The sequence below is a fragment of the Stegostoma tigrinum genome, chromosome 6 (assembly GCF_030684315.1).
Source record: "Stegostoma tigrinum isolate sSteTig4 chromosome 6, sSteTig4.hap1, whole genome shotgun sequence".
Taxonomy (NCBI): Eukaryota; Metazoa; Chordata; class Chondrichthyes; order Orectolobiformes; family Stegostomatidae; genus Stegostoma; species Stegostoma tigrinum.
The window spans coordinates 81321859-81340841 of NC_081359.1; the positions used below are offsets into that span (position 1 = coordinate 81321859).

Here is an 18983-nt window from a genome sequence, read left to right on the forward strand (position 1 = left end):
TCAACTCTATTAGTTAGTTCCTTGAAGAATTCCAATTGATTTGTCAAACATGATTTCCCTTTTGTAAATCTATGCTGTCGTCCAATCCTGCCACTATTTTCCAAATGTTTTGCTACAAAATCTTTTATATTGGACTCCGGTATTTTCCCTACCACTGACATCAGGCTGGCTGGTCTATAATTCTTGATTTTCTCTCTAGCTCTCTTTTTAAATAGAAGGGCTACATTAGCTACCCTCCAAAGATCTAGCTGACTAAAATCAATTAACATACAATTTTGCCTGGCATACATTAGATAAGAATGGTTTTACACTTCTGTACTAAAAGGTACATTTTGTAAGTCTGTTTATACAGGACTGCTGATCACCCTTTTGGGCATGATAATATTGCATGTCTACATAAGAGGCTAGTGACCTACACAGAATACTGCAAACCTCATCTATCTGTGTCTATTGATGAAGCCCAAGTAAGCCTTTGCTGGGGCTCATTCCATTCGAAACTGTGCCTAGTTGTCTGTGTGCATGTTGTACACTGTTCATTGTTACTCTTTACATGACATTGCTCAAGGGCACGTTCACATAATCTCCAGCAAATGTAAACAATCAGGTATTTAGGAATCTCTTACATGACAGTTTGTACAGATAATGATTGTATCAGGGATTTTGGTCCCAAATTTTACTTGGGAAAAGTGAGATTATTAACAAGAGATCCTGTGTTTATGACCTCGAGTGTGCAGGAAAGAATTTGTCTGCACCAGTAAGGAAAACAGAAATACAGTATTACTTAATAAGTGGTGGATTGGGAAATGTTGATTGTCAAAGGGATCTAGGTGCCCATGTACACCAATCACCGAAAGCAAGCATGCAGGTACGGTAAGCATTTAGGAAGACAATTAATCTTCTTGCCTCCATTAGCAAGAGGGTTTGAGTACTGCAGCAAGGAAGTCTTACTGCATCTGTACAGGGCATTAGTAAGGCCACACCTGAAGAATTGAGTGCAGTTTTGGTCACGCTACTTAAGAAAAAATATACTTGTCATTGTTGAAGTGCAATGAAGATTCACCAAACTGGTTCCTGGAATAACATATTTGTCATATGTGGAGAAATTAAGTCAACTTAGGCTATAATCAGTGCTGTTTAGAAGAATGAGAGGGGCTTCCCTGAAACATAAAAGATACTGGCAGGGTGAGGCATACTGGATGGAGGGATGATGATCCCCCGATACTCGTTATTATAAAATACCTTGTAAATGTCACAATATTAATATTCAGCATCCCATCTTACCAAACTCACTAAACAAGCTATACATGGAAAACCTTTAAGGAAACCAGAACAACAGCCTGTCTCCACTTCCCTAACCTGTTCTTCCTCTCACCCATCCCTTCCTCTCACCTCAAGCTGCACCTCCATTTCCTACCTACCACCTCATCCCACCTCCTTAACCTGTCCGTCTTCCCTGGACTGACCTATCCCCTTCCTACCTCCCCACTTATACTCTCCTCTCCACCTATCTTCTTTTCTCTCCATCTTCGGTCCACCTCCCCCTCTCTCCCTATTTATTCCAGTTCCCTCTCCCCATCCCCCTCTCTGATGAAGGGTCTAGGCCCGAAACGTCAGCTTTTGTGCTCCTGAGATGCTGCTTGGCCTGCTGTGTTCATCCAGCTCCACATTTTGTTATCAACACCTCGTAGATTCAGTTTGCGAGTTGCTCTGAATGATCTCTGTATTGGAAAGTGAACACCAATGTGTAAGGCACACTCCACAGACATCAAGCAAGTACACCCTACATCCACATACACTGGCATCCAATATATGTCAGCCTCTAAGAACCCTGCCCGATACATTTCCGATTTACTTATTGACCATAATAACAACTATCACTGTAATGCTGCTGCAAAGATACTTTACAGTCAGGAACATGCGCCCAGCTCATGGACTGAACCAGGCTGCGTCTCTGGTACGTTGCTTGCTGTCATAGGACTCTCCTACTCACTCTCAGTCTATCTAGATGCTCACTGCAACCATGCCTTGGATTGCCTTCATTTTGTGCACTTTGCCAAAAATATCAGGTTCATATTACTACTGTTTCAACTTGCTATTTAGTACAGACACAAAGACAGGAAGCAAGTCATACTTGTCAGCAGGCCTCAGTCAAGTCAAGTGGGATAGCCTTTACTTAGGGGATACCTGAACAGACCATTAAGGGCAACCTCCCAAATCAGGCCTTGCTTGGGGTAGTTGAGTTAGGGACCTCTCCTCTTAAGGAGTAAAGAGCCAAATGAGAGGAAACATACCATATATCCTGAATTTTTCTGCTCAATTGTGGGTTGTTTCTCTTCTAGAATGACAGAAATGCTAGTAAAGGAAATTAAAGCGTGTGGCTGTTTGTTTTGGTGCCAGTGGGGAAGTGTCCTGAGTAAGTGACAGGCAGCACGGAGGGTACACATAGTCAGTGGTGTTGGGATTGGGGTGGTTGACAGAGAGCAGTGGAGATGTGGCAGGCAATAGTGATAGTAACAGAGCATGAGCTTTGGTGGGAGGTGGATGCAGTAGCAGAGATAGAATAAATGAGAGAAATCAGGAAGGCTGGTGGAGTAGACAAAGTCATTTTCCTTCTTCTTATATTGGTGTGCATTTCTCCCGGTGTCTGAGTCTACTCTGAGCCAATTGGCAACCTGAGCCTAGTTGACATGGTCTCCAGTCCTAGTCCTGGAGAAAGAGGAAGTCCCATCTCTGCTTCACCCTGTCCAGGAGGACCTGCAGATACTTGCCCACACACTGGGCTGCTGATTTCCCCCTGTCTACCATGTAAAACCATCAGGAACTGGGCAGGGCAGCACCAGTCTGAAAGCGCTAGTCCAGGTTCCCAAAAGGCTTTTAAAGATGGCATGGGTACAATGAATATCAGAGAATAATGGGATATCTACTGAGTGGCAGCTGGTTGTAGGAGCGATGCATGGTAACATGGCAGAAATCAAATAAGAGGTGCCACTGTGGTATAGTAGGTAATTTATGCAACAAGCTTAGTAAGATTGGGTGGGCAAACTCGCTAGACCTTGCAGTGACAAACCCTTCAAAAAATTCAACACAACTCCGACTTAAGTTGAGAAATGTAAAGGTTCAGTTTATAGCTAATCTTCACCTTAAATTCATTTAGCCACCCTTCATAGCCTATTAAACAAAAAAATTGTTGATTTATCAAAATATAGGGGTAGATTTTCCCTTCAACATGCTGTAAAGTATTACTTTCAAACTGTGGCCATGGAAGCACCTTCAGGACAGACAGACCTACAGTTCACCTGGAAGCATCATCTGATACATAGAACCCAATAATCTCTAGTGTTAAAAAGAGATAAAAGAACCCCAAAAATGTAATTAACATATTTATTTCTCTGAGTACTAGAGCATCATTACATACAATATTATACAGATCTTTACAATACATTGCATAATATATACTAGTAGCTTTATGGATCCCTGTGGGGCCTTTCAGACTCTCACCCCTAAGTAAGTCAACTAGTTCTTTGTATTTCATCAATTTGTTCATTTCAGAGACATCATCCTGTTGTGCTTGCTTGTTATTGAGATTTCTGCTGTAAAAATAAACAGTGGCAATATAGTCAGAAGTTAGGAATTTCCCTTGGAATGCTCCAATTGGCCTACATAAGTTCAGTGGAAGATTGTCAAAAACCCTGCGCATACCCAGGACTTCTACGTATCTTTCATGAAGATTACAGTTGTTCGGTTGGGACCAACTTTTAAGGGAATTCCTTCCGAGAGTAATTAAATCCATGGAAATTCCTACAGTCTATTCTTTACCATCATTGATTTGGTAATGTCTACATTACAAGTCTAGTTTCAATTAAACTGCCTTACTTCTAAAATACCTGATGATAACATTTCTTTTTGTCAGCGCAGTATTTTTGCCAAGCCGTTTGCAAATATTGCTCCTGTTGTGTCCCTAAGGTCGATGTGTTAATTTATACAAACAGTGGAACTTAACACATTCATTGCTAAGAGGCATTCAAAGGAATGTGCTTCGAATTCCCCTGGCCTATACATTCAAACCTAATTGAATATAACTGTAATTCAGGTCATTACTTCCATCTGCCTCATAGAATCATACAGTAAAGTTGGAAGCTGTTGTATATCATGCTTGTTCTTGTGGCATAATGGTAGTTTCCTTACTTTGAATCAGCAGGCTAGGTTCAAATCCCATCTGCCACAGAAGCATCTAATTAAATCTCTGAATAGATTAGATTAGATTCCCTGCAGTGTGAAAACAGGCCTTCAGCCCAACAAGTCCACACCACCCCTTGAAGTATCCCACCCAGACCCATCCCCATAGAACCCACACACCCCTGAACACTACGGGCAATTTAGCATGGCCAATCCACCTAGCCTACACATCTTTAGACTGTGGGAGGAAACCCACGCAGACACAGGGAGAATGTGCAAACTCCACACAGACAGTTACCCGAGGCTGGAATCAAACCTGGGTCCCTGGTGCTGTGAGGCTGCAGTGCTAACCACTGAGCCACCGTGCCGCCCATTCCAGTTGATTAGGAAAATATCTGCGATAGTCCTTTGAATCAGTAATCAATTTTGTCCTTTTCCCCTGCTCACTTCCTGTAGCCATGAAAACATTTCTTTTACAAGTTCATATCCAGATTGCTAGCCAACTTATGAGTCACTGTTACACTTCTGTTCCTTCAGTAGCTCTGCCTGCTAACCACTTTGCAAATTTGGAGCCTGTCATCACCCATCAAAAATTTGTTTGTGTTTCTCCCAACAAATTAAAAGCATGTTCCATAAAACAGCCTTGTTTCAATTGTGCTAAGGGCATTATCTTAAGAAGGATTCTTCTTCAAAACTGCATTCACAATTTTTTTCCCAATATCAGTTAAGCAATTATCCACCGTTTGAGAAGTCATTACTTTTGCATTGTGATTGGCTATGAAAATTTGTCCCTCACCCATTGAAATGACAGTACAGTTTGAAAATAATTAATTTTCTTTCAGTTTAAAAAGTAGAACTAGAAAGTGAGCATATATTTTAGAGGGTAAACCAGATATTGACAATTTGGCTGATTCTTTGCTTCCCAACAAGAATGAAAAAAAGCTAATTTGAAACTATGATAACAAGGTGTAGAGCTGGATGAATACAGCAGGCCAAGCAGCATCATAGGAGCAGGAAGGCTGACGCTTCGGGCCTAGACCTTTCATCAGAGACCCTAGCCCCAAAGCGTCAGCCTTCCTGTTCCTATGATGCTGCTTGGCCTGCTGTGTTCATCCAGCTCTACACCTTGTTATCTTGGATTCTCTAGCATCTGCAGTTCCTACTATCTCTGATACAAATTTGAAACTATGCAGACTTTCAACAGCTTTCACATAAATTTTAATACCACTTCATAAACAGATTGAACAAGACTTTTTCTGACAGGATTTGCAACAATGCAGCAACTAATAGTGGGCACCCTTGTGATTAATGTAGTTTGTGCTATTTTTCTTCACAGATACTTCAACAAGTTCCAGTATTGTGCTTATTCTCCTCATGTGCGCAGTTGCAAACCAAATACAGATGGTATATCTTCCTTTGAAGACCTACTAGCTAACATCATTCTTAGAGTATTTGTCTGGGTCATAGCTTGTCTTACTTGCTTTGGAAACGTTTTTGTCATTTTCATGAGATCACTTATTAGAGCTGAAAACAAGCTTCATGCTATGTCTATAAAAATCTTATGCTGTAAGTAGTTTTTTTTTGCAAATCTTTTTAAATAAGTCAGTAAAGCTTATCTTTTGCAAGTCTTCTACATTGTTCAGCCATCTATCTATTAATAACACTGGGCCTGAAAATCTGTGGGTTATTCTGGCATATTTCTGTCATATTGCCGATTGAACTGTTTTCTTGTGCCTTTGTAAAATATTTGCCCTTACAAGGGTATCTGTGTGAGATAAGGTTAATGTATGGCTGGCAACAGGGACCTTCTCCATTGACAGTTCCTACATTCTACATCTTGAAGAAACTTTAGAAGGTGACAATTCAACTGCAAGGAGGAATACCAGCTAGTTGAGTAGTCTAAGTGAGTACCATCAAATGGGTGTTCCAGCAAAGAATTGGTGGAAGTGAGTTTTGAGAAGATTTGTAGCTCAGGTTGAGGTTCTAGATGTAAGTTTGCTCACTGAGCTAGAAGGTTCGTTTTTCAGACGTTTCGTCACCATTCTAGGTAATATCATCAGTGAGCCTCTGGCAAAGTGCTGGTGTTATGTTCTGCTTTCTATTTATGTGTTTAGGTTTCCTTGTGTTGGTGATGTCATGTCCTGCGTTGATGTCATTTCCTGTTGTTTTTCTCAGCGGGTGGTAGATGGGCTCCAAATCAATGTGTTTGTTGATGGAGTTCCAGTTGGAATGCCATTCTTCTAGGAATTCTCATGCATGTCTCTGTTTGGCTTGTCTTAGGATGGATGTGTTGTCCTAATCAAAGTGGTGTCTTTCTCATCTGTATGTAAGGATACTAGTGATAGTGGGTCATGTCGTTTTGTGGCTAGTTGATGTTCATGTATCCTGGTGGCTAGATTTCTGCCTGTTTGTCCAATATAGTGTTTGTCACAATTCTTGCAAGGTATTTTGTAAATGACGTTCATTTTGCTTGTTGCCTGTATAGGGTCTTTCAAGTTCATTAGCTAAGTTCATTCACAGCAGCTAATTCACATTCAAAAAGACATGACCCACTATCACTAGTATCCTTACATACAGATGAGGAAGGACACCGCTTTGACTGGGACAACACGTCCATCCTAGGACATGCCAAACAGAGACATGCACAAGAATTCCTAGAAGCGTGGCATTCCAACCAGAACTCCATCAACAAACACATTGATTTGGAGCCTGTCTAATGTGTTTGTTGATGGAGTTCTGGTTGGAATGCCACGCTTCTAGGAATTCTTGTGCATGTCTCTGTTTGGCATGTCCTAGGATGGACGTGTTGTCCCAGTCAAAGCGGTGTCCTTCCTCATCTGTATGTAAGGATACTAGTGATAGTGATAGTGGGTCATGTCTTTTTGAATGTGAATTAGCTGCTATGAATGAACTTAGCTAATGAACTTAAAAGACCCTACACAGGCAACAAGCAAAATGAACGTCATTTACAAAATACCTTGCAAGAATTGTGACAAACACTATATTGGACAAACAGGCAGAAATCTAGCCACCAGGATACATGAACATCAACTAGCCACAAAACGACATGACCCACTATCACTAGTATCCTTTCATACAGATGAGAAGGACACCACTTTGATTAGGACAACACATCCATCCTAAGACAAGCCAAACAGAGACATGCACGAGAATTCCTAGAAGAATGGCATTCCAACTGGAACTCCATCGACAAACACATTGATTTGGAGCCCATCTACCACCCGCTGAGAAAAACAACAGGAAATGACATCAACACAGGACATGACATCACCAACACAAAAACCTAAACACAAATAGAAAGCAGAACATAACAACAGCGCCTCACCGGAGGCTCACTGATGATATTACCTAGAATGGTGACGAAACGTCTGAAAACAAACCTTCTAGCTCAGTGAGCAAACTTACATCCAGAATTGGTGGAAGTCCACGAGAAGTTAAATTTTATTTTTAAATAATGCCACTTTTGATATGGTAAAGTCATTTAGACAGGTTCATGGATGGGATAGGTATGGAAGAATATGAACCAAATGCAAGCAGATGACCCTAATTTAAATTGTGAAAACTGGCGGCATAGGAAAGTTGGGCTGAAGGGCCCATTTCCATGATGTATATCTCTGACTGACTCTGACTGGTCAGCATCAATTAGTCAATAATCTAAAGAAGAATCTATTTCAGAATTACAATGGGAATCTCTTTACAATCTCCGACTGGCAGCTTTGTTTGCTGACTGGGGGGGGGCGGGCAAAGGTCAGTAGTGGTGAGATGGCTCTGTAAAATTCTCCAGGCGGCCTTTTTGTCGTCTGCAGGGGGATTCTCTTTTGACGGTTACTATGGGGGCGGGGTGTGAGGGATGAGGTGCGGGAAATGCGGGAGACACGGTCAAGGGCGTTCACGAACACTGCGGGTAGGAAGTTGCAGTCCTTGAAGAACAAGGACATCTGGGATGTACGGGAGTGGAATGCCTCATCCTGGGAGCAGATGAGGCGGAGGCAAAGGAATTGGGAATAGAGAATGGAATTTTTGCAATTAGGTGGGTGGGAGAAGGTGTATTCCAGGTAACTGTGGGATTCGGTGGGCTGCAAATGGACATTGGTTTGTCGGTGGTAGTCTGAGATGGAGACAGAGAGATCCAGGAAAGGGCCCCGCAATAACCGCCAAAAGAGAATCCCCCTAGTCCTCACATACAACCCCACCAACATCCGGATACAACGCATCATCCTCTGAAATTTCCGCCAGCTGCAATCTGGCCCCACCACGAAAGACATTTTTCCAACCCGACCCGCGTCTGCCTTCCAGAGAGACCACTCTCTCCGCGACTCCCTTGTACACTCCACACTCCCCTCCAACACCACCACACACAGCACTTTCCCCTGCAATCGCAGGAAATGCTACACTTGCCCCCACACCTCCTCCCTCAACCCCATCCCAGGCTCCAAGGTGACTTTCCACATCAAGCAGATGTTCACCTGCACATCCGCCAATGTGGTATACTGCATCCGCTGTACCCTGTGTGGCTTCCTCTACATTGGGGAAACCAACAGAGGCTTGGGGACCGTTTTGCAGAACACCTACGCACGGTTCACAATAAAAAACTGCACCTCCCAGTTGCGAACCATTTCAACTCCCCCTCCCATTCCTTCGACGACATGTCCATCCTGGGCCTCCTGTTGTGCCATAATGATGCCACCCATAGGTTGCAGGAACAGCAACTCATATTCTGCTTGGGAACCCTGCAGCCCAATTGTATCAATGTGGATTTCACCAGCTTCAAAATCTTCTCTCCACCCCACTGCATCCCAAAACCAGCCCAGCTCGTCCCTGCCTGCCTAACCTGTTCTTCCTCTCACCTATCCCCTCCTCCCACCTCAAGCCGCACCTCCATTTCCTACCTACTAATCTCATCCTGCCCCATCGACCTGTCCGTCCTCCCCGAACTGACCTATCCCCTCCCTACCTCCCCCTCCCCCGCCATACACTCCTCTGCACCTATCTTCTCCTCTATCCATCTTCGGTCCACCTCTCTCTCTCTCTCTCTCTCTCTCTATTTATTTCAGAATCGTCTCCCCATCCCCCTTTCCTGATGAAGGGTCTAGGCCTGAAGCATCAGCCTTCCTGCTCCTATGATGCTGCTTGGCCTGCTGTGTTCATCCAGCTCCACACTTTGTTATCTCGGATTCTCCAGCATCTGCAGTTCCCATTATCTCTGATCCTCTTGACTTTCGTTGGGCATAGCAGTCATTGAATCCTAAAAAAAAAATTTATGGGGATCATCATTGACCAGAAATTTAATTGGATCAGCCACATAAAGACTGTAGCTATAAAAGCAAATCTGGGCATTTTGTGGTGAGTAACTCATTCATGACTCCACAAAGCCTAGTTATTGTTTGCAAGGCACAAGTCAGGAGCGTGACAGAACAGTTTCCACTCCCCTGAGTGCAACTTCAACAATAGTTGAGAAGCTCAAAATCATTCAGGCCACAGAAGCCATTGGATAGGCAGTGTTTCTTTCGCATTCATTTACTTCACCATTAGCACACAGTGGCAGCAGTACATACCATCTACAAGATGCATTGAAGGAAGTTACCAGCTCCTTTGATAGCACTTTCCAACCTGGCAACCTCTACTGCTGAGAAGAGCAGAAAATACATGGGAACATCATCACTTGAAGCTCTCCTCCAAGCCACACACCATCCTGACTTGGAACAAAACACTGTTCCTTCATTGTCACAGGGTTAAAATCATGAAATTCCCTGACTGCAGAATGAGTACACCTACACCACATAGACTGCAATGGTTCAAAAACTTAAATCACTATCAACTTCTTAAAGACAATTAACATTGGGCAACAAATGCTGGCTTGAACAGCAACATCCAAATCATATGCGAAAATGAATTTTAAGAAACCCAGACCAGACAAGAGCTGTTGTGTATGGGAACAAGAGCACACGTAAATAACCATGCAAACAACATGCCATCCAGCTCAGAAATATATCTACACTACTTTAGTGTGAACAGGTTTACATCTGAAAGTCCACTATGCTTTCACCTACATTGCACAAACTGAATTTCTCATCATCACATTGTGAACGGCAATTAAGGATAGCTAATCTCTATGCACATGTTTCTACAAAGCTATCAAAAATCAGGCTTGTTTCCTGAAATTAGATGGAAAAATATACTTCTTTCTCAAAGAAATGAGAAAAATGTTATCAAGATTAATAATTATTAATAAAAAATCTAATCATATGTTTTGCAATATGCAAATACTGTTAGTATCATCCATTAACCACAACAAAAACTGCAGCCAACATCTTTTCAAAATAACTTAGTCAATGTAAATATTGAGAAATCATTTAACTTAAACGTGGAATGTGCACCCTTTGTAAAGAATGGCTCTATTGGCAGAGCAAATCTGGGTATGCCCCCTCTCACTACCACATCATTGCCACTGAAGTGCTTAGCCTTCACTGATAGCAAATGCAAGCATTTCCTTCCTCCATTCCTCAGGGCAAACCTGGTAAATCTTGGAAATTTTACATTGTCAGTGCGAAAGTTGCCAACATTTTCTAGCAGATAAAGATATTTTGTTGAACCTTTTCATCTTTCATTCATTAAAACAATTCACAAGAAATACCAATGAGAACAGAGCAATGATAGATTGGCAAAAGTAGAGACATTATCATGGAGAATGCATCAGTTAAATAATGATGGATAGTTAACTGTCACTCTGTGTTTAAGTTTAAACAAGGAAGATTGACTCGATTGATCAAAGTATTGCTTTGAGAAATTAACCACACCTGTTTGGTTAAGTTGAAACAGGCAGAATATATTACATACTCATCAGAGGTAATGGGAACTGCAGATGCTGGAGAATCCAAGATAACAAAGTGTGGAGCTGGATGAACACAGCAGACCAAGCAGCACAAAAGCTGATGTTTTGGCCTAGACCCTTCATCAGAAAAGGGGGATGGGGACAGGATTCTGAAATAAATAGGGAGGGAGAGGGGGAGGCGGACCGAAGATAGATAGAGGAGAAGATAGGTGCAGAGGAGAGTATGGGTGGGGAGGTAGGGCGGGGATAGGTCAGACCGGGGAGGACGGGCAGGTCAAGGGGGCGGGATGAGGTTAGTAGGTAGGTAATGGAGGTGAGGCTTGAGGTGGGAAGAAGAACAGGTTAGGTAGGCAGGGACGAGCTGGGCTGGTTTTGGGATGCAGTGGGGGGAGGGAAGATTTTGAAGCTGGTGAAATCCACATTGATACCATTGGGCTGCAGGGTTCCCAAGCGGAATATGAGTTGCTGTTCCTGCAACCTACGGGTGGCATCATTATGGCACTACAGGAGGCCCAGGATGGACATGTCGTCTAAGGAATGGGAGGGGAAGTTGAAATGGTTTGTGCTGGGTGGTGCAGTTGTTTATTGTGAACTGTCTGCACAAACAGGGCCTTGTTCATTAACATACATGGCTTCTAGTATATGTTAAGTGTAACCCACTGTGTGAACATGATTGATAATCTCAAATTGGTTGTTACAGTAATTCTTAGCACACTTGGAATTATTTAGAAATGTCCAATCATGGAATCACATTCAATGTTGGGCACTGTATTTTGCAATCCTGGTTGGGTGCAGTCAATACATTGTTGTTGTAACAGCCAAAGGCACATGCTGTTACATATGATCTGCCAGTGTTTGGCATGTAGTGAGAATCGTACATGCACTGAAATTTATACATGACATTTCTTATTTTGGATATGAGCGGAATGTATTTTTGGCTTAATGGCAGCATCCTATTCATGGTGAACATCGTTCATGTTGCTACTGCATAATAACTAGCTTCATCTGTTGCTCAAATATTTCAGATACCTTACACTGCTCCTCTTCCCCCCCACGCCACCCCAACACCCCCAAGGATAATCTTAGCTAGACTTGCCAGTTTTTAGGACCAAAAGTGATGGTTTAGGCCCATTCCTGATTTTGCACAATATATAGTGAGAATTTTTTGTTCTTCATTTTGTGCTAAAGGAACAGTTGTTGTCAGATGCAAGATATAGGTAGCAAACGCATTAAGCACAATTCCTTTAACAAAGCTTGTACCTAATGATATTGCTACAAATTACAAATATTTTCTGTTTGAAACATATATATGTCCCTTTTTTATATAAAAGGTGCTGATTGTCTGATGGGAGTATATCTATTTTTCGTTGGAATTTTTGATGTCAAATATCGTGGGGAGTACAACAGACATGCACAACTTTGGATGGAAAGTATCCAATGTCGAATGATAGGATTTCTAGCCATGCTTTCTACTGAAGTCTCAGTTCTCTTATTGACATATCTGAGTCTGGAGAAGTATATTGTCATTGTTTTTCCATTCAGTAATATCAAACCAGGAAAGCACCAGACTTTGGTAATACACATTACAATTTGGCTTATCGGATTCGCTATTGCTTTAATTCCTCTCTGGAATGAAGATACATTTGGGAACTACTATGGAAGAAATGGCGTTTGTTTTCCTCTTCATGCAGATCAAGTTGAAAAGGATGCTGCGAAAGGCTATTCTATTGGAATATTCCTTGGTATGTTTTTTATTAATTATTATACTTTGTTCAGAACTGTAGAAACATTACAACCACCAAAATTTGCAAAGCACAAGCAAAGATTCTCAAACACAGATACAGTTGCACCTGATAAATCCATCATTTGGACAGTATGCTACTTTTCATATCAAATAATAAGGAAAAGGGAGAAATAACATCTTACACCTGCTAAGCAACTTTGGAGCTAACTTTGAAACTATGCTGCAATGTCAAAGGTGTTGTTACTGAAAAATATGCCCTGTTTGCCTTTTCGGAGATAATTTATTGTGACGCTGTTGGAGGAAGTGTATGGGAGTTCTCTGGGTGTCCTAGCCACCATTTATCTCTTAAGTAATACCACTGAAACCGATTATCGAGTGATTTGTCTCAGTTATGCTTGTGAGATTTTGATGTACACAAATTGGCTTTTGTACTTGTCTACAGTGTATTTTGAGATCTCTCCAAGAAGTAAAGGGAGCTATATAAATTCAAGGGCTTTTTCCTTAACAGAAAAACAACTGAGCCTTAAAGTATTCATCTGAAATTTCCCTCATCTTAGAAGAGATTAAAGGAAGATGAATAAATAACATTGCACTAAGTAGAACTATTTCTAATGAAAGCAATAAAACATTCAGATTGTTAAAATTTGATTATAAAGGTGTTTTCCGATTCTTTTTCAATCGTAAAAATGATGCCTTGACTGTTGCATAGATCTAACTTTCTTACCAAAGTACATTTCAAACAATATAAATGTTGGTGTTTAACACTTCTTCATTTTTCTACAAGGAGACATAGATTTGAAATTGCTTGGCATTTTGTCCTGTAAAACAAAATATCATCATTTCGTGACAGGGAAAGGAATAAAACTACAGAAAAAAAAACGAAGAGCTGCAGATACTGTAAATCAGAAACAAAAACAGAAGTTGCTGGAAAAGCACAGCTGGTCTGACAGCATTTGTGGAGAGAAATCAGAGTTAACTTTTCAGGTTGAAAGACCCTTCCTCAAAGCTAAAACTACAATGTTCGTGCCCAGAAAGCTCCATCATTCACAATGCTGTTGTGAAGTGAACAAATGAACAAAAAATTGTATGAGAACAGACAGCTGACCAGTTGGCAATTGCATTCTGTTTGGTAGGGATGTTGTCACAAAGAATGCATTAGTTAGATAATGATTAATTATTTTCTGCCAAGTTTGTTTAAATTTAAACCAGGTGTTGACTATGATTGATTAAGGCTTTTCTCTGAGGAATTGGTCCTGTTTTGTTCATTTAAAACAGGCTCAGTATGTATTCATGTTCTTTCTGTCTGCAAAGAACAGGATCCTGTGTATTAATTTGTGTATTTTCCAGCAGGGCAAGGATGCCACACTGAGAGCACAACTTACAATCTTGCTTGGCTGTCAATATAACACTTAGTACACTCTGCATTATATTGTAAATCTTGTCCAATCACAGAATTGCATCCAGACACTGCATTTAGGGTTTTGCAAGCATGGGCAGGTTGGTATTGGTCTGTACCTATCCTGTAAGTGGCAAATCATTCATGTTGTTAGTGCATAATAGTAGCAAGAAACACTGTGAAATCTGCCTGGGGTTGTGTCAACCATAAGTTTACGTTTACTGGGAAATGTATGCATGGAATTCGTACATTTCCATCTGGTGCATATTCACCTTATTTGCAACTTTGTAAATGGGACATAAATCATTGAATTATGCTACAATCTTGATTTTGAAATAGGATGCCTGAAAGCCATTTTGTGAGATAATGGCTACCTGATCAGCTAATTTCTCATGATATATCACGCAAACATGTGAATGGGCCTATGACTGCCATGTTCAGGCCTGAAAACTGCCCAGTTTACTCCAGATTGTCTGCAAAGAATAAGATATCTCAAAACTTTGAGCAACAGATGAAGCTAACTGTTTAACATTAATATTATGCAGTCATAACACAAGTGGTATTTGCTACTCAAAGAATGCTGCCATGAAGCCAAAAAATTTGATTTGTTTAATTTGATTTATTATGGTCACATGTACCAAGTTACAGTGAAAAGTACTGTTTTGGGTGCTAACCAGACAAATCATACCTTACATAAGTACATCAGGGTAATAGAACAGAATGTAGAATATAGTGTTACAGCTGTAGTGAATGTGCAAAGAAAGATCAACACAAAAAATGAGGGGTCCATTCCCAAGCCTGATAACAGCAGAGAAGAAGCTGTTCTTAAATCAGTTGGTATGTGTTTTCAAATTATTGTATCTTCTGCCCATGAAAGAGGACGGAAAACAGAATAACCAGGGCAGGAGAGGGTGGGAAGTATAGATGTTTTACCTGTCACAAAAATGAGTAATGTTGTAAATGAATTTCAGTGTCTGTGTGATGCTAGGTATAAAGACCCAAATCCTAAAGTTTGGTGCAGCAAATCAAACAGCATGACCCTTCAGAGTCCAAAGCATGCCTGGTACTGACCATACTCAACCATTTTGTGTCTGCAAAACTCTAAACAGTGCCCAACGTTAGAAATAATTCTGCAATTGCACAACATATATTAAATAATTCTGAGTGCACTGACAGCCAATTTAATATTATCAATCAGGCTTGCAGTATGACATTCTTGCACATACTAGAAGCTACATATATTAATACACAGGACCCTATTCTTTGCAGGTACAAATAGTATGTACACACCTGAGCCTATTTCACTGAATACAGTAGGCAATAGCCATTTTCAGTTTCATTCCTCAGTGCAATTTCTTGATGATCAGCATGAACATATGTGATTTAAATTGAATAAAGCATGACAGTCATCATCTAACAGGTGCATTTCCCATGGCAATTCCTCTACCAATCAGAGTCCATTTGCCCACAAGTTAACTATCTGTTCTCATACAGTATACACATGTTCACCTTTACAGTGATATTTTTTGTGAATATCCTAATAAGTGCACGGCAAAAGGCTTCAATGAACTGTGTGACACAACACAGTAACGAGCTGGAGGAACATAGCAAGTCAGGCAACATAAGAGCAGCAGGACAGTTGACATGAAATGTCCACTTTTCTGCTCCTCTAATGATGCCTGATTTGCTGTGTTCCTCCAGCTCCATACTGTGTTGTCTCTGACTCCAGCATCTGCAGTTCTTGCTTTCACTCAGTGAAGTGTGTCCTTTCTTCAGCAATACTCTTAAATTCTGTACTGCCAGATGATAATATCAGCCACAGGAAAATTGGCATAAGGTAACTAAGAGTAGATAACTAGGTGGTTCAAAGACAAGTTTTGAAGAAATGCATTTTGGGATGCTGGCACCAGAACTTGGGGGAGAAGGAGTGGAAAAATGAGAAACTGCATATTATCGAGGTGAGATGATCTAATAATGAGGAAGTCAATGCATGCTTATGCATGAAAATCAACCTCTTAATCAGTACAGTTGGAAAACAGGACGTTTTGCTCATGATGCCAGGAAACTCCACATCGTTGAACTCATGTAATTTTTCCTCCTCTCACTAATTCTCACAGTGGCCAGGGGCTGGGAAGATGCCACCCAAAAGTTTTGCATCATTTTGTATGCATGCGGCATTTATATCAAAATGGATGAATTGTTGACAAGAACAGAAATAAATACTTATGGCCTCAAAGCCATAGTTACAGGGAGATCAAGACTGGGACCTGAGCATTAACGAGTATTTTATATTTTGAAAAGATAGGAAATTAGGAAAAAGTAATTGGGTAGCCCTGTTCATTTACGATGTCATTAGTACATAATTAGCAGTGTCATTAGTTTGCAAGAGCAAGATGTAGGATCAATTTTGACAGAGTTAAGAAACAAGAAAGGTAACATCATGTTAGGAGTTTTGTTGGTCAGTAAAGTCATTTTAGTCCGAGAAGACCACAGCCCTGCTCTTTCGTCAGACAGCTATGACTGGTGATGAATTGAACATAAAGGTCACAATGCCTCAGGTCAGGTGTGAGGCTGAGAAGCTGGTGTGGTAATTGAACCCATGCTGTTGGTATCATGCTGCATCACAAACTAGCTATCCAACCGACTGAGCTAACTGACCTCCGTTGTTTATAGCTTATAGGTTCCCTAATAATGGTTACACTTTAGGTCAGAGTTTTCAGGAAGAAATAAATTGGGGTCTTAAGAAAGGTGCTATAATAATCATGGATGACATTTAATCTACATGTAGGTTAAGTGAAATAGATTGGCAAATGTAGCCCAGAAAATGGGTGATTAAAATATATTCAGGACAATTTTTAAGAGCCGTACTTTCTACAGGAAAAGAAGGATGAGGCTATTCTAGATCTGAGAATGATCATGGCCTCAAGATTAATCTATAATCTCATGATAAATTTGCCTCCAGGCAACAACAATCACAACACAATAGAATTTCATAAAGAATTTGAAAAGGAGAAGTGTGGGGTGAAAGCTAATATTTTGATTCCTGAATAAAGATAAGGTTACGAAGACCAAACTAGCTTTGATGAACTGGCAACCTAGGTTAAATGGTAGGAAATAGAGATGCAACAGCAAACCTTTAAGGAGATACATAATGGCTCTCAGCAAAAATTAATCCCAGTGAGAAAAAGAGATTCTTTGACAGAAATGCATCAACCCATGGCTGAACAAGGAAGGTAAGGATAATATCAAATTGAAAGAAAAATTTACAAACACACAAGTATTAGTAGTAAGTCATTAAAAATCATCAGATTTTGAAGAATGACTAAAAGAAGGGATAGTGTATGATCAAGTTAGGTAGTAAAATAGAAACAAAAGTTTCCACAGATATTTAAATAGAATAGCAAGTAAAACTGATGTTGGTCAGAGTCAACATAACTTTGTGAAAATAAAATAATGTTTAACTAATGTTTTAGTTTTGTAGGGAAGTAACAGGTAAGCCGGATGAAAGGAAACTTGTATGTGTGGTGTACTCAATTTCAGGAAGGCATTTGATGAGATGCTGCGTCAAAGACTACTGCACAAGATAAGAGCAATGATGTACAGGGATAACATATCAGCATGAATAAATGATTGACTAACTAACATGAAGCAAAGTAGGAATAAATGGATTTTTTTCAGATCGGCAAACAGTAACAAGCGAAGTACCACAGAAATCAGTGCTGGGGCCAAAACTATTTGCAACCTATAGCAGTGACTTGAAATAAGGGACTGAACTTGTATTAGTCAGATTTGCCAATGACATAAAGATAGATATGAAATTATATTGTTAAGAGAAGGCAGAGAGCCTGCAAAGGTATAGAGACCTGTTACATTTTGGAAAGGTGATGCCCTAATGGTACTATCAAAAAACTACTAATCTGGAGACCAGGTAATGCTCTGGGGACCTGGGTTCAAATACCAATTCACACAGAGTTTACATGTCATGTCATATGCAAATAGTCAGGAAAACACGTGCTTTTGAAATGGGGATCAGAAGAACAGAAATGGAGGGAATGCTCCCTGGAAGGAGTGCACATAGACTGGTGACAGCAAATGCAGCCAAAATATAGGTTAGGATTAAAGTCTAATGATGACCATGAAACCATTGTTGACTGTTGGAAAAACCCAGCTGGTTCACTAATGTCCTTTAGGGAAGGAAACTGCCAGCCTTACCTGATCTGGTCTACATGTGACTCCAGACCCATAGCAACATGGTTGACTCTTACCTGTCCTCTGGGCAATCAGGGATGTATAATAAATGCTGATCTAGTCAGTGATGCTCATATCCTGTGAATGAATTAAACAGACAGTAGGTGGGCAAAATTTAGTTGATTTGAAGTACAATATGGGAAAATGTGAATTAGTCCATCTTGCAGAAAAAAAAATAGGAAAGCAACTTGCTGTTTAGAAAAAGTGAGATTACAAAACTTAATGATACAGAAATATCAGGTTGTGCTGGTACATGAATCACAAAAATTTAAGTATGCAAATCTAGCAAGCGATTAGGAAGGCAAATTCAATGTTGGTGTTTATTGAAAGCAGAATGGAATAAATAAATTAATACAATAATTATGATGGTGGAAGGCTAACTGTACAGGCCTTGGTGAGACCACACCTAGAGTACTGCCAACTGTTTTGATCTCCTTAATGAAAACAGAAAAATATAATTGCATTAAAAGTAGTTCAGAGAAGGGTCAATCAATCATTCCAGTGATGAACAGTTAATTTTATAAGGAAAGGTTGAACAAGTTGGGCCAATATCCATTAGTGTTTAT

General features: G+C 40.5%; 1 protein-coding gene across 1 annotated transcript in view; it reads left to right on the forward strand.

Annotated features, from left to right (window-relative positions):
• LOC125453048 (relaxin receptor 2-like) overlaps nucleotides 1-18983 on the forward strand; it is a 124613-nt gene that overhangs the window by 89106 nt on the left and 16524 nt on the right. The window contains exons 15-16 of the mRNA XM_048532098.1: nucleotides 5513-5742; nucleotides 12361-12771. Coding sequence (XP_048388055.1) covers nucleotides 5513-5742; nucleotides 12361-12771 — 641 coding nt within the window. The remainder of the gene's footprint in view (nucleotides 1-5512; nucleotides 5743-12360; nucleotides 12772-18983) is intronic.